This window comes from Sus scrofa, chromosome 3 (genome assembly GCF_054392235.1).
Source record: "Sus scrofa isolate SSC_HxYL_T2T_F1_AM1 chromosome 3, Sscrofa_HxYL_maternal_Yorkshire_Landrace_v2.0, whole genome shotgun sequence".
Lineage (NCBI taxonomy): Eukaryota > Metazoa > Chordata > Mammalia > Artiodactyla > Suidae > Sus > Sus scrofa.
The window spans coordinates 41507682-41522271 of NC_139385.1; the positions used below are offsets into that span (position 1 = coordinate 41507682).

Below are 14590 nucleotides of genomic sequence, written 5' to 3' on the forward strand. Positions count from 1 at the left end.
AAAGAAAGAAAATGCACAATAAAAGTATAGACAATACTATGTAATGGTGGCACCTTCTGAGAGGGGATGTGGGACACCAAGCTGGCATTATTCAAAATATATTTTAGCCTTTTCTTCCTTCCTTGGTTCCCCCCCCCCACTCCCCTACTTCCTTTCTTTTCCTTTTTTTGGCTGCCCCCGCTCTGTACGGAAATTTCCAGGCCAGGGATTTGAACCCAAGCTGCTGCAGTGACAATGCAGGATCTTTAATCTATTGTACCATGAAGGGACTCTTCTATTTTCCTTTTTAAAATAGGTCCGTATTTCCATGTTGCAGATGTAATTAAAATATTAAAAATGGAAAATTCCACAGTTTTCCTGAAGACAGTCATGAAATTGTTATTTTTTTTTTTTAAATCTATGAAACCATGGAAAAATATCTTCCCGTCTCACCATTCAACTCAACCATTAGCATTTTGGTATAATGCCTGCCTTAATTAAGTTAAAATCATGCTACGCATACAATTTTTTTTTATTTAAAAGTTTTTCATTCATTACGAGGCCCTCCCTAGTCTTCATCCTGCTCATCTTAGTGGATATACTATTCCACTAATCCCTAATTTTCAATGACTACATTACATTCTTTTTAATTTTGGTACTCCAGTATGTGATTAGCATATCAGCAGTTCCCCCCCAACCCATATATCTTAAGAGACATGTATTCTGAGCAGGATTAGAGAATCAAAATGTGTGAACATTTTGAATAATTCTTCTTATACATGTAAATCCTCATTATGAAGTGTTTTGAGATGTCCTCTTCTTTTTTTTTTTTTTTTGTCCTTTTAGGTGTCCTTTAAGTATCCATGGCCTACGGAGGTTCCCAGGCTAGGGATCAAATTGGAGCTGCAGCTGCCAGCATACACCACAACCACAGCAACTCAGGATTTGAGCCACGTGCATGAGATACACCATGGCTCATGGCAACACTGGATCCTTAACCCACTGATTGAGGCCAGGGATCGAACCCTCATCCTCACGGATGCTAGTTGGGTTTGTTCACTGCTAAGCCATGGTGGGAACTCCTTGAGGTGTCTCCTTGAGCAAGGGCAGAAAGGCATTGTCCTGAAGGGGTCTGCAATATACAGCATCATACTGACCTCACCAAAGGGCACTGGGCCACCCAGAGAGAAGAACAGAACACACCCAGACTTCCTGTTCTCACTGCAGACCTGGTCATGAAGGACCTGCCAAGCCACCTCAAAAGCCACATCACTCCAGAGAAGATTCACAGCCAGAACCAAATTCTACAGTCCCACATCCAGGCACGATCAGTGATCCACGAGGAAGTGGTGATTTAAAAAGAAACAACAAACAAAACGTCCATCCTCTTTCATCTCACTCTACGAACAGCAAATGAAATTCCCCAAGTCCTTCCCCCAAAATGACTGCATCTCACCCCAAATGGGAGTGATTCTAGAGAGACTAAAAGAAGGACATGCATGCTTAACCTGAAAACTAAATGTGCCTTTCTCATGACATTTCTTATTGATTCAGGTGGTTCACTGTAGCTGGTCAGCAGTAGATACACAGTGGCCATGTGGAGGCAAAGATGGCTTGTGGAAACAGAGTCCCTGGGTAGATTACTTAATATATTCCGAGGCAGAGACAATTTCTTATAAAAGGCTGATCTCTACTTACCATTTGTATAAGGGTTGACCGTCTTTTTATTTGTCATTACACGTGCTGTGGCATTATTTACCTATGTACATGGAAAAAGGTGAATGAGCGCACACCCCAGAGCCAGCCCACAGTTCCATTAGTTGCATGCATTATGACTGTGATTACTTATTTAAAAAAACAAAAACAAAAACAAAAACTAAAATGCATTTTACTTTATAAAAGGCAGTAGGTGCATAACAAAATCATACATTTTTGTAATTACATTTACTTCATCACCATTTTAACTTACAAATCATTTCAATAAAGCAATGTCATATCATTTAAAAGTTTAATAAGGAGACAGTAAAAGCAAATTAAAAGGAACTGCATAATTGAAGGTTTAAAAGCATGCGTGTACTCCATGGTAACACAGAAACAAGAAATACTTTTTGAAACAGAAAATAAGGTTCATATGAAGGGACATGCAGTGGAGTCAAGGGGAGAGACAAGGTACGAGGGAACAGAAATGTCAAAAAAAAAAAAAAAAAGGACGAACAAGTTGTAGCCGTATGCAACACTTTCAGAGGGGAGAACCATCAGGGAAGCAACATCTAGCATTCAACACTTGGAACAAGAGCCTTTCACATCGCAAGAATTAACGAAATCATTCAAGCTTTAAAGTCACAGCTAACAAAAGGATAAAGAGAGGGTGCATCCTTTAACACAATATGGAGTTAACGATCTGAGTAAGATGTGCACTGGTCATGTATTAATCCAGCCAGTGCCTCCCAGGCTAGCTTCGAACGTACACTCAGTTACAGGCGTACCAATATCCAAAAAAATAGAGCATCAAGAAAACTTAATACAACAAGTCAAAAAAATTCACGTGGTATATATATATGTATAGAGATATATCAGCACTAAATACGTGAAACGGCAGATGGATTTCACCACTTACCATTCACCACCATCGCCAGCATGGGTTTGTATACAGTTACCATGGTTACTGAGAGTTTGGTGAGGGGCCTAAGGGTTATCGTCGAGGGGGGGAAATGAAAGGCAAAATATGCAACATCTTACTCCAAAGACTAAAGCATTTTTAACTGGTTTTTTTTTTTTTTAAAGTTTTACCAAATACGACCCTATGGTCATTTTGAGGGAGAGCCAGTGGTAGAAAGAATTTATTCTGCGCATCGGCATTTTAGCTGTTATTTATTTCTTTTTTCCTTGAGGAGGGGCCAGATATTGAACAGGAAATCCTGTTTGGTTTATTCACTTTGTTACTGCAAGAAGGCAAAGATTCAAATTGGGCTTCTTTAAAAAAAAAAAAAAATGAAAGGTTTCATGACAAACACGTCTCATTTTTTTTTTTTTTTTTTTTTTTTTGGAATGGTTCTTTCGAACGCTATTGCGTTCACAATTTGGCTTAATTTGCACACCACTGTGGATCCCTCGTCAGCCCTGCAGTGGAAAGAAAAAGAAAAGGAAAAAAGAAAAGAAAAGAAAAGAAAAGAAAAAAAACAGATCTGTATTTTGTTTCGTTTTGTAACACTCTCTCCACTGTCTGGAATCTACTTGCACCCATGGATTATAAGACATGGAAAATAAAATAATAAAGAACAAAAACCAGAAAAAAAAAAAAAAAAAAAAAAGCAAAAAGCAAAAACCAAAAAACCAAAAACCTTTCCGATTAACCTTTCTTTTGTCTCATGTGTGCCATCCACCTCTCAGCAGTAATAAAAGTAACATAATAAAGTCAAATAAAAAAAAAGTAAGGCCAGTTTTCCTTTTTATATATAAATATATATATATATATATAAACAATGAGAAGGGAATAGGGTCACATACAAGACACAATGATGTATCTGAAACAACAAATGAGCGTGAAGCAGACACTTATAAAAAGGATGAAAAGGAAAATATTTTGGACATGCACCTCGATTTTACGGCCCTCTACCACGGTGCCGTGTAATTTCTCCCTCGCCCTGTCCGCATCGGCACTATTTTCGAAAGTTACGAAACCAAATCCCTGCATGCAGGAGGGAGAAGGGAAAACAAAACGACATGCAGATTATTATTTTCAGTCAACGACCACTGTGTAACGTTCTCTCGCTTTAATTTCTATTTCTTGTCCTGGCTTCAGTTCTGGAACATGCAAATTAGAGAAATTATAAGAATACTAAAATGTGCAATAAGTAAGCGACAAATGTGAACAAGATTTTTTTTTTTTTCTGTCACCCGTTAGCTGTAACCCCTGAAGAATTCAAAGAAGGATACCCGAAATACCTTTCTAAATGTCACTACGGAAGAAAATAAATCTAACGGAAAGAAAACGAGATCAAAATAAATTTTACAGTGTCTTCACAGAGAAGAAAATGAAATAACGAGAAAAAAAAAGGGAACCACTTTCTTGACATGCAAATTAAGAATAAACGAAAATAAAACGTGTGCATGAAATTCAACAATGAATGCCAAAATCCTCTAACATCGCCTGCGAGAAATCATGCCGTGTAGTTTTAAGACCATTTCTCCTCCATGCAGTTTTAGGGTTATTCAAATTTGTCAATTCTTACAGCCTTTACTTCTCAAAAATAAACAACAACAAAAAAATTAGAAGCCTAAAAAAAAAAAAAAAAAAAAAAGGAAAGACCTTTTTTGGATAATAAACCTGAAAATCTTTGATCCGATAAGAAAAAAATAAATCACATGAAATGAATAGAAATAAACATCACTGGATTGATAACGCAAACAGTTCAAGTTTTTGTAATTAATACATCCCCTCCCTCGCCCCTCCCCCCCAATAACATACAGGCTTCCGAACTTGTTGACTTTCCCAACCACTTTATTCACCCAAAAGGTGAAAGTTCGAAGACCTTGGGCTGGTATTCAAGTCTCACACCAACAGCGTGACTATAAAGAAGCTCCTTTAATAGAATGTTATGTGTAATAACACTCTGGGGACTTCTCTGATTGGTCAATAACAAATACACCCTTTCCTGCACACTGGCCTATTTTGTTTGAATAGTTCAGCTTCAAAAACCAAAACCAGAAAAACAAAAAACCCCCCTTAAAACACCACATTGTCAAAAATCCATCCTCTGTCTTCCCTGACACTGTTCCTAAGACAAGCACAGAAAATATGACACATTATTTTTAAACCCCCTAAAAATATGTGTACATCTCGTTCAGAAATATACACCAACCGTTTGAAACAATTCCAGTGTAAATTTGCTCAGCTCATTCTGCAAACTGGGTGAGAGAGGGCCATGCGCCGAGATGCCTCTGTGCACTGGGTAAACTTTACATAGAGGACAATGCTGGCTTTACGCTCAGCTGGGGCAGTATGACCGTCACTCTACCTCATAAAATAGACAGTAATTACAGCAGATGGTGTTTAAAGAGCTGTTACTGGATGCTCCACCTAAGAGAGGACTTCCCGACAGTTCAGATGGGCTCCTCTGCGCAGGGCACTAGCTGTGGATGTATTCGAGTCAGACTAGATGATTATCTGAGAGAGAAAGAAAAAAACCTCTTCCTTTGGGGGGTGAGACGGAACCACCTTTCATTCTGCCCTGTTGTGAGGGTCTGTGATGAGCTCAGGTCTGAAATACGTGATTCATATGTGATCATAGGTTCTCTAACATTAAGACCCTGCATGGTCCTCAACAGCACGGGTGAAATGCCCATTTGGTACTCGAGTATACACACTGATTGGTTTTGAAATAAAAGCGCTTCATGGGCAAAAGGCAGAATCAGGGGGTGGGGGGATGCTCTATTTGATGGCTCTGACTCTTGGCCAGTGGGTCCCACACTTAGCTGTATGTCAGAAAGAACCAGGGAGTATATTAAACATTCAGATTCCTGAGCCCTGACCCATGCTGATCGGATCAGAATCCCAGAATGGAGCCCAGAAATCTGTTTGCTGAAAAAGTTAGCTGTGAGCCCAGCGACTGGATTTCTATGGTCTCGCCTGTCACTAAGCACCATCCCAAAGAAGGACTCGGGAGCTCCCGAGGTGGCACAGTGGGTTAAGAATCTGACTGCAGCGGCCCGGGTCACTTCAGAGATGCAGGTTCCATCACCCGCCCGGCACAGTGGGGTTAAGGATCTGGCATTGCTGCAGCTGTGGCATAGGTTGCAGCTGTGGCCCAGATTCAATCCCTGGCCGGGAACTTCCATATGCCGAGGGTGTGGTCATTAAAAAAAAAAAAAGACTTAGTAGTTCTTTTAATGAAGTAGAATATTAGGTTGTCAGTTTCTAGAGAACAGCTCAGGGAGTGGGGTGGGTTTTTGAGGGGAGCACCTTTCTGACTTGGTTATCTGGATCTTAACTGTAGGGGTCAGTCACAACCCCATCACAACCCAGTCACAACCCCTCTTCCTGACCTCTAAGCCCACAATACGGCATCTGTGGCCATGCCGTACACTGAACAAGCCAGCAAGATCTGGGGCAGCGCTCTTTCTTGGCAAGGAAAGAAAAGCCACAGTCCGAATCTTACTGATGGAGGGCTTGGTGATGATGACACTAGCAGTCCTTGTCACCACAGTGCTGGGAAAAATGTAGCCAGAGGAAACTGAACAAACATTCCACCCACAAACAGGGTCACTGTGATTCTGGTCTGAACCCAGGGTAAGCCACACTGGCCAAAAGTCTGCATTATGGATGTCTCGGAGAGATGAAGATGGAGATGGAAATTTATTCTGAAGCCCAAGTTCATAAACTTAAAAGGAAGTCCACTCCATTCTTTGCTTTGAAAAAAAAGTAATTCGTTGCTCCTTTTTTTTTTTTTTTTTTGTCCTTTGTTAGGGCTGTACCTGCAGCATATGGAAGTTCCTGGGCTGTAGGTTGAGTTGGAGCTGCAGCTGCCAGCCTATGCCACAGCCAAGCAATGCCGGACCCGAGCCGTGTCTGCGACCTACACCACAGCTCATGGCAACGCCAGATCCTTAACCCACTGAGCAAGGCCAGGGAGTGAACCCGCATCCTCATGGATACTAGTCAGGTTCTTCACCCACGGAGCCACAACGGGAACCCTAGTCCTTTTTATTATTATTTCTACTCTTGCTATTTTCTGCCAAACTTCACTTTCTCTCTTTTTTTTAGGGGGAGGCAACTCAATACTTTTCATTTTAACCTGCTGAGATGCTTGGTTGAGATTTATCAAAGTAGGGTTCATGGAGAGCTCTCTCTAGAAAGAACCCCCCAAATACCAAAGGGCTTTTCCTACATGTCCCATTGGTTAATCATACGGTTCACTCAACAAGAAGTGAAATGATGTCCCTGGGTCAGAAGATGGTCAGATTCTCATCTGGGATCTAGCTGGTCACCAGAGAGATGGTCACCTGGGCATTTTCAGGTACCCTCTCCATCAAGCACAGAGGCTGGCACCTTTGAAAGCAGGTTGCAATAAAGGTTGTTTCTTTTGACCTGCCCCATGGTCAGAATTCCATCTTAAGCAAAATGCAACTTGCAGTTCTCAAAAATATTCTGAATATTTTTTCTTAGCCTGAAAAGGTGGGGTAGGGGAAGAAATATCTTCTGCACTTGGCCTGGAGAGCACAGGAATGCTGATGTGTAACCCCTTCAAGATCAAGTGTGCAGGAGAGGCTGTACCCAGGGAATCAGAGGCTCTCTAAGTGCTGGAGGAGAGTCCCTGCTTCCCAGGGTTTACCTCAGCAGAGCAGGGGAGCCCAGAGAAGGTGCAATCCTGCAGCAGAAGAGAATCTGCCACGTTTGAGCCCTATGATGGGAACACATGACCCCTAGGCAGAGAATGGTGATCCTAATGTGGACCAGCCCTGACTTGCTTATTTCAAAATCTTTTTGTGAATCATTCATTCTGACTTTCCCGTATCCCAGTTATTTTTCTATTTCAGTCTTGTGGGATATAGCTAGGTGACATCTTCCCTTTTTGTAGTAACACACACACATTTTATAGCTCAACTAAAGGCTCTGAAGCACCCAGGATGGATGCGTGCACTGACTTTTCATCTTATGTGAAGATTAGATTCTTCTAGTTTCTGGTGCAGAGAATTCCTATCACTTAGAAGAGGTGAGCTGCTTTGTACATGCAGCTCCTTCTCCCTGGAAGACCATCTTCCTTCCTTCCTTCCTTCCTCCACCCTTCCTCCCTCCCTTCCCCTGGGAAATTCTTACTCATCTTTCACTGGCAGCATAAATGCCCCTTCTTCCCAGAAGCCCTCCATCTTCCAACAAGATTAGGCTGCCTGCTTGGAATCTCAGCAACCTCTCATTCTCCAGAAAACAGGGCAAACTCTATTGCTCTTGTGTGTCTTTGTGTCTGTCTCTCCAGCTACTCAGGAAAGTCTATGAGGACAGGAAAAGCCCCTGTCTCTCCCACCCCCGGGCTAATGCCCCAGTCTTGTCCCTGGATGGCAACCAACCTTGGAGACATCATTCAATCAAAGGGGAGACTGGACGTTTCCCAGGTATATGAAAAAGTAGCTATCTCTGCCTGCATCCCCCAAACAAAATGTTTCAGAGGTAAACAAAATGTTTTTAAAATCTCCTAAAAGGAAACATGAATTATAAGAGCTCTCACCCTGAGAGGCTATCTCATTCCATTTTCCAAAGTCTGGCATATCCTTTAAAAAATTTATTAGTATTTTTTCAAAAAGTTATTTTATTGACGTATAGTTGTTTACAATGCTGGGTTAATTTCTGCTCTCCAGCAACACGAGGCATATATGTACAGGAACACGTATTCTTTTCAGATTCTTTTCTATTATGGTTTATTACGGGATATAGAACGTAGTTTCCTGTGCTCTATGGCCCTCGTTGTTTATCATGGCATTATCTTTTTAAAATGCAATTTCCTTGTTTACTTGCTATTCATATACACACGAATTTGTATGTTATACATTCCCAGGATAATACAGACACTGCCTTTGTATAGATGTACACACACACACACACACCAAATACCCGCAGAACACACAGCCAACCTCCCTAAGCATGGAGTGGCTATCTCGGGGACCGTTCCCAAAGAGGATGGCCAGAAGGTGACCTCCCAGCTCCTAAGGGCTCCCCCATTTCCTGGCTGCTCCTTAGCACCAAACAATAAAAATGAGGTCATAACAACCGTTCAGGTCTCTCAACCTTTAAAATGGAGATGTCTCCTCAGAAAAGAAAATCATGGAGAAGAGACTTGTGGCTGCCTGATGGGAGGGGGAGGGAGTGGGAGGGATCGGGAGCTTGGGCTTATCAGACACAACTTAGAATAGATTTACAAGGAGATCCTGCTGAATAGCATTGAGAACTTTGTCTAGATACTCATGTTGCAACAGAAGAAAGGGTGGGGGAAAAAATGTAATTGTCATGTATACATGTAAGGATAACCTGACCCCCTTGCTGTACAGTGGGAAAATAAAAAAAAAAATTATAAAAAAAATAAAAAATAAAATAAAATGGAGATGTCCCTTTAAACAAGGCCTTTTTCTGCGAAGGACCATGTCAAGGACAAAAGATAGCCTTGTGTTAGCTGCTGCCTTCGCCCAGCCAGTTCCCAACTGGACTGTCTCCATAACAGTCTAGTGATACCCAAACCATTGGCTCCCACATCTGCAAAACCGGTTCTCTCAGAGGGCAGGCATCCACCCAGAGAGGGTATTTCTTTTATATTTCCTAATCAAGAAAAAAAAAAAAAAAAAAAGGCAACTTCACATTTTCACCAAGGCAGTCTGTGGATGTGGCAGACTTAACTGGTCTTATTCCTAAAGCCCCAGAGACAGACTAATCAAGGGGATGACGGAAGAAGTCTTAAAAATAGCACCACTGTAGTACTTTCAAAATAGCAAACGATATTCTTCTAATGTCCTCAAACAATTCTCGAAGAAAAAATTAAATAGTTTCTTCCAACTGGCAAAAGTTACACAATAAAATATAAGTGAAACATAAATTAAAAACAACAACAACAACAAAACCTTTACAGGCAGTGGTGCTACAGACTCAGGCTTAGAAGAAAGTTGACCAACATTCTGGGTCATCTCTGATAATTTTGCCAAGAATACATCAGCCCTGAGTGAAAGAGATCAGGCCCATTTTTCTCTTAATGCCCTTGGCTTTGCACATACAGAGATAATCCCTGGAATAGTTTTCATAACAGAGCAGAACGAGAGCTAACTTATTCCCCCACCCCCAGCCTGGAGGTCAAACAAGAATGACTGTAAAATATCTGAAATTATAGAAGAAGGACAAGGTCCTTGAAGTAGCAGAGCCAGAGAATATAATGGATCAGTTTAACAAAACAAAACAAAAACTCATCTGGCCTGTCACAACACCCTTTTGGCTGTAGAAAAGAGAACACTGGAATTTTCTCTCCTCGGTTCAACCAGCATCACCCATTTGGTTAATACTAAGCCAGTTTAGGAGAGAGAGGGTGCAGACCATCCAAGGAATAATAAATGTTTGTTCTGGGGGGAGGACTGGGTTGCTATGCTCCGGGAGACAGGACCTTGCCATCTTAGCTAAAACCTATTCTTTTTGGGTACCCTCCCGGATACCGGCTTGTCCCAAGCTGCCTATGTAAGGAAAGCTCTGAGGCGAAACCCAGTACCTCTCTGTGTTTGGTAATCAGCTTCTCTCAGTCTCCCTGTTCACACGCTGATGATGCAGAAAAGCAGCCGGCAGGGTGCGAACAAGGAAGAGTTACCAAACCTGTTCACTTTCTAGTTCCTGAGGTCAATATCCAAGTCTGTTTCCCCATCAGTCCCGGGGATCGCAGTTATCAGCTGCTAGGCTGAGGGCACTGCTTTCCTGGGGGGATTCTGCTGGCTCTCTCACGTCTTCCGTGGGTGTAGGTAGAAGGAGGGCAATTTAGCATTGAGAAAAACACCACTGGGCAAAAGAAAGGGGGCAGTCTGCATTGAGATGAAGCATGGGCATGTGTCAAAAACAGCCAGACCCAGGTTTTATAACATTAACCATAGCCCTGGAAGGTTTGTTAAAACACAGATTGCTGGGCCCCGGTTTCAGAGGATCTGACCTCTCTGGGGATCTGATTCCTCTAGGTTTGGGCTGGACTCTGAGAATCTGCCTTTCTAATATGTTCCCAGGTGGTGCTGATGCTGCTGGTCTGGGCACTGCTCTTAGATGATGTCACACTGATACCAAAGATATTTTGGAAGAGTTTGGCTTTTTTTTTTTCCCTACCAGTGTATTTCCATTTTGAAGATGCTGAGGTGTCACCCTATAACTTCTGATTTTGATGAACAGTTAGCTCTAAGGAAATCTGCTTAAAAATTGGTTTCCCAGAAAAAAAAAATGAAAGTGATGGCGAATTGCAAAATGCGGATGGGTACACATACTCCTGGATCAAATTATATTCAAAAGGTTGGTGTATATGAGATTTTTCTCCCCTACAACCCAGGAAAATAACTGCACTTTATTAATACAGAATAATCACATATTTACCTGCTCATGAGACTATCAACTCACTTTTTAATATAAAGAACATAATTATCACTGAAAAACAAAAAAAATGTAGCAACAACATTATTTTTTTAAGCATGAGTAGTTTTCCTCTGGAAACTTGATATATAGACATCAATAGATATATAAATATAAAACAGCAATTTTAAATTACCCCCTTATACATTTTAAACTGAGTCCAATGTATTCCCCACCATTTTGGAAATGGGACTTAGTCCCTAAAGGAATTCCCACAGAAGTGTATTTTTCACAACGTGCTGATTAAAACAGTGCAGTTGTTTCCCCGTATTTATAACAAGCATTTTAAAATAAGCTAAACAATTCTGAAGTGAATTAAGTTGCTTACCTTTGAGCCTCGCTCATTAAAAATAATTTCAACATCTAAGATTTTACCAAATTGCTGCAAAGAAATAGAAATATTTTATAAGCAAGAAGAGAAACAGAGCAAATTATATTATGCACATGGGTAATGGTTCCCCAAGTCACAATATCTTTTAATATTGAGGATATACATTTTTTTTGTTGTTCTATCATTCGATGATGCACTTGAACCAAGAAAAAATACAGCCACACATTTTTATTCCCATATTATGACCTATTCTGTCAAATAAGAGCTCATAATAGGGACCTAATACCAAAGATGTAATCAAGAGGTTAATTCCATTTTGCTTTATGAAGGAGTGACCACTTTCCCAGGCACTGAGGAGCAAAGATTAAATATGGATAAATATGTACACAGACCTTCCTAGGCTATGTCACTCACCATTGGGCCAAACCCCCTTGGTGAAGTGGGATTTTTATAGTAAAATATCCAACTAGAATATAATGTTGAGGATTCTGGACTCGCCCCACAAAAGCCAGGAGTGGCCAGGCCAAAGAGGAGAAGTCACGATAAAAGGAAGATTCACTCCCCAGATGCTCATCATAAGCAAGAAACCAGTATTGCTATGACCTGTATTCAGGCTGAAAGGGACAATGATGTTCAACAAACAAATATATTTGAGACAATTAACATGCCCAGGCTTTAGACAAAGTAGAGGAAACTCAACACACTCAAATCCGGAAATAACGTTTCAGATTCCAAACACATTAGGTAGCCGGGTAAAATACAGACCCCCTTGGTTAAATGTAAATTACAGATTTTTCAGGATACATAAATGCCACACAACAGTTGGGACAGACTTAGTAAAACATCTGTTATCTGAAATTCAAGTTCAACTATTGGATCTTATGGTTTTTAACTTACTACACCTAGTAACTCACAACTCTAGCAGTCCTAAGTTGGCAAACGCACCTCAAGCAGTTCATGATGCACGCTTACAAAATGGGAACACAGACCCTGAACCAGAAGCATCCGATCATCCCAAATCCTTTTCCCCGATGCTGGAATCCTCTCAGTTGTCTTAGATGGCGGAAGTGCACTGGGCATTTCCTGGGTGTGGTCTCCTCTGTGTAAGTGTAGGTTGGAGAAGGGGGCACAACATATGTGACATGGCCCAGGGGAAAATCAGAAAGAAATTTTACCCTGATGCCGAATGAAAGCAAATGCCTGCCTTCGTGATTAAATAAATAAATAGAACAACAGAACGTAAAATCTCCATCAGCTTTCCTCCTGTTTTTGAGCTTTCCTATCGTTCCATTTGCTTTTGCAGCCTGGATTTTTATTGCATCCTTTGTTCCCCTAGGAGAGTCTGTGTTCTGCCTCTCTTGAAGGGGGGAAATCCTTAAGCAGCCTCTGTATAGCAGAGGGCAGAGTGATGGGGAGGCATGGGCAGGAGAGAAACAAGAAACTAGAACACAGAGAACTGGGGGCAGCTTGCCTGACCTGTATGCTTCACTCACGCAGACCTGGGAGGTCCAGGGGCAAGTGTCAAGAGGTCTTACTAAGATTCAAAAAAAAAAAAAAAAGTTATTTGGAACATACAGAGGTTCTGCTTTGGAAAATACAAATAAATCTACATTCCTTGGAAACACAGAAAAAAAAAAATGCATACCCCAGTGGAATATAAATAGCTCAAAATATTGAAATGAAAGTAGTTCTGGGAGTCCCCGTCGTGACGCAGCTGAAATGAATCTGACTAGGAACCATGAGGGTGCAGGTTTGATCTCTGGCCTCGCTCAGTGGGTTAAGGATCTGGTGTTGCCCATGAGCTGTGGTATAGGTCGCAGATGTGGCTTGGATCTGGCATTGCTGTGGCTGTGCTGCAGGCCGGCAGCTGTGGCTCTAATTCGACCCCTCGCCTGGGAACCTCCATATGTGTGTGGCGCTAAAAAAAAGAAAAAAAGAAGTAGTTCTGACCATGAGAAAAAGAAACTCAAAGATGTAGCATCCTCTGACACAGAAATGGGTCCATCTTTCAGGATATGAACCTGGCCAGGGGCTCAGATTTATAGATTTGAATATTTCTTTTTCTTTCTCTCGCTCTGTCTCTCTCTCTCTCTTTTTTTTTTTTTTTTTTTTTTTTGTGCTTTTTAGGGCCACACCTGTGGCATATAGAAGTTCCCAGGCTAGGGGTCAAAGCAGACCTGCAGCTGCCCGCCTACGCCCACAGCCACATAGGATCCAAGCCACATCTGTGACCTACACCACGGCTCATGGCCATGCCGGATCCTTAAGCCACTGAGTGGGCCCAGGGATTGAACCCGCATCCTCATGGATATGCGTCGGGTTGTTAACCCGCTGAGCCACAATGGGAGCTCCAAACTTGAATTTTTCTTGTTGAGTCCACATGCTTCTCCACGTCACAGAGAAGTAGAAGGATAGAAAGACATCAAGAAGTGAAGGCTCTCGCCCACAAGAGGAGATGGAAGGTCCGTATCGCTGGCAGGTCCTATGGAAAAGCTAAGAAACACGAAGCTAACTCACCCTGCAATTTGTGGACACTCAACTGTTCTTTTGGTCAAGAGAACATTCTTCCACAGTGCATTTTCAGTGCCCTAGATTTGGGCCGAGAGAATCATTAAAAATAGAAGAAAACGTTCAGATTTGGGAAATGCAGGGCTTGCCATTGAAAGGTGAAGTGAATTTCATAGTAAAAAAAAAAAAAATCCCCCAGCTTTGTGAACTCCTCAGAGGCAATCGTTTTGATATAAACGCCTTAGAATATTCAGTCTGCACAGATGCTATCATATTTATTTTGGGCATAAGAGCCTGGAAGCACATATATTTATGGATAGAGAAGCTTGAAAAGGACTTCCTCTAAAACCATGAAGCAAATGTCACCCGCGGAACATTCTCGAAGCCGTCAACACAGAAACATGTCCTTTAAAATAAGATCTGGTGGAGATAGAACCAATCAAAAAGTAATCCTAGCATATGTGTCATTGCCTAAATGGAACAATGGCACCATATGCCCTGAAATGGCCTCAAATACTTGCCTCTTTGGCAGTTGCCAAGGGGTAGAGGATTCTGAAAGCCCATGAAACAAGCCGTAAGAGGAATGCTGATGTAAGCCCCATTTCTAAGGCAGTTGTGTACTATATTTATAGTATCAACAGTTT

General features: G+C 41.5%; 1 protein-coding gene across 47 annotated transcripts in view; it reads right to left on the minus strand.

Moving 5' to 3' along the window:
- The window catches only part of RBFOX1 (RNA binding fox-1 homolog 1), a 2264635-nt gene that overhangs the window by 129992 nt on the left and 2120053 nt on the right, over positions 1-14590 (minus strand). For all 47 annotated transcript variants that reach the window (XR_014840851.1, XR_014840853.1, XM_021088068.2 and 44 more), the window contains 3 exons: positions 11436-11489; positions 3575-3667; positions 1678-1738 (listed from right to left, as the gene is read on the minus strand). Coding sequence is in view for 45 of the 47 variants with exons in the window: in XM_021088068.2 (XP_020943727.1) it covers positions 1678-1738; positions 3575-3667; positions 11436-11489 (208 nt within the window). In the remaining 2 variants the exon portion in view is untranslated. The remainder of the gene's footprint in view (positions 1-1677; positions 1739-3574; positions 3668-11435; positions 11490-14590) is intronic.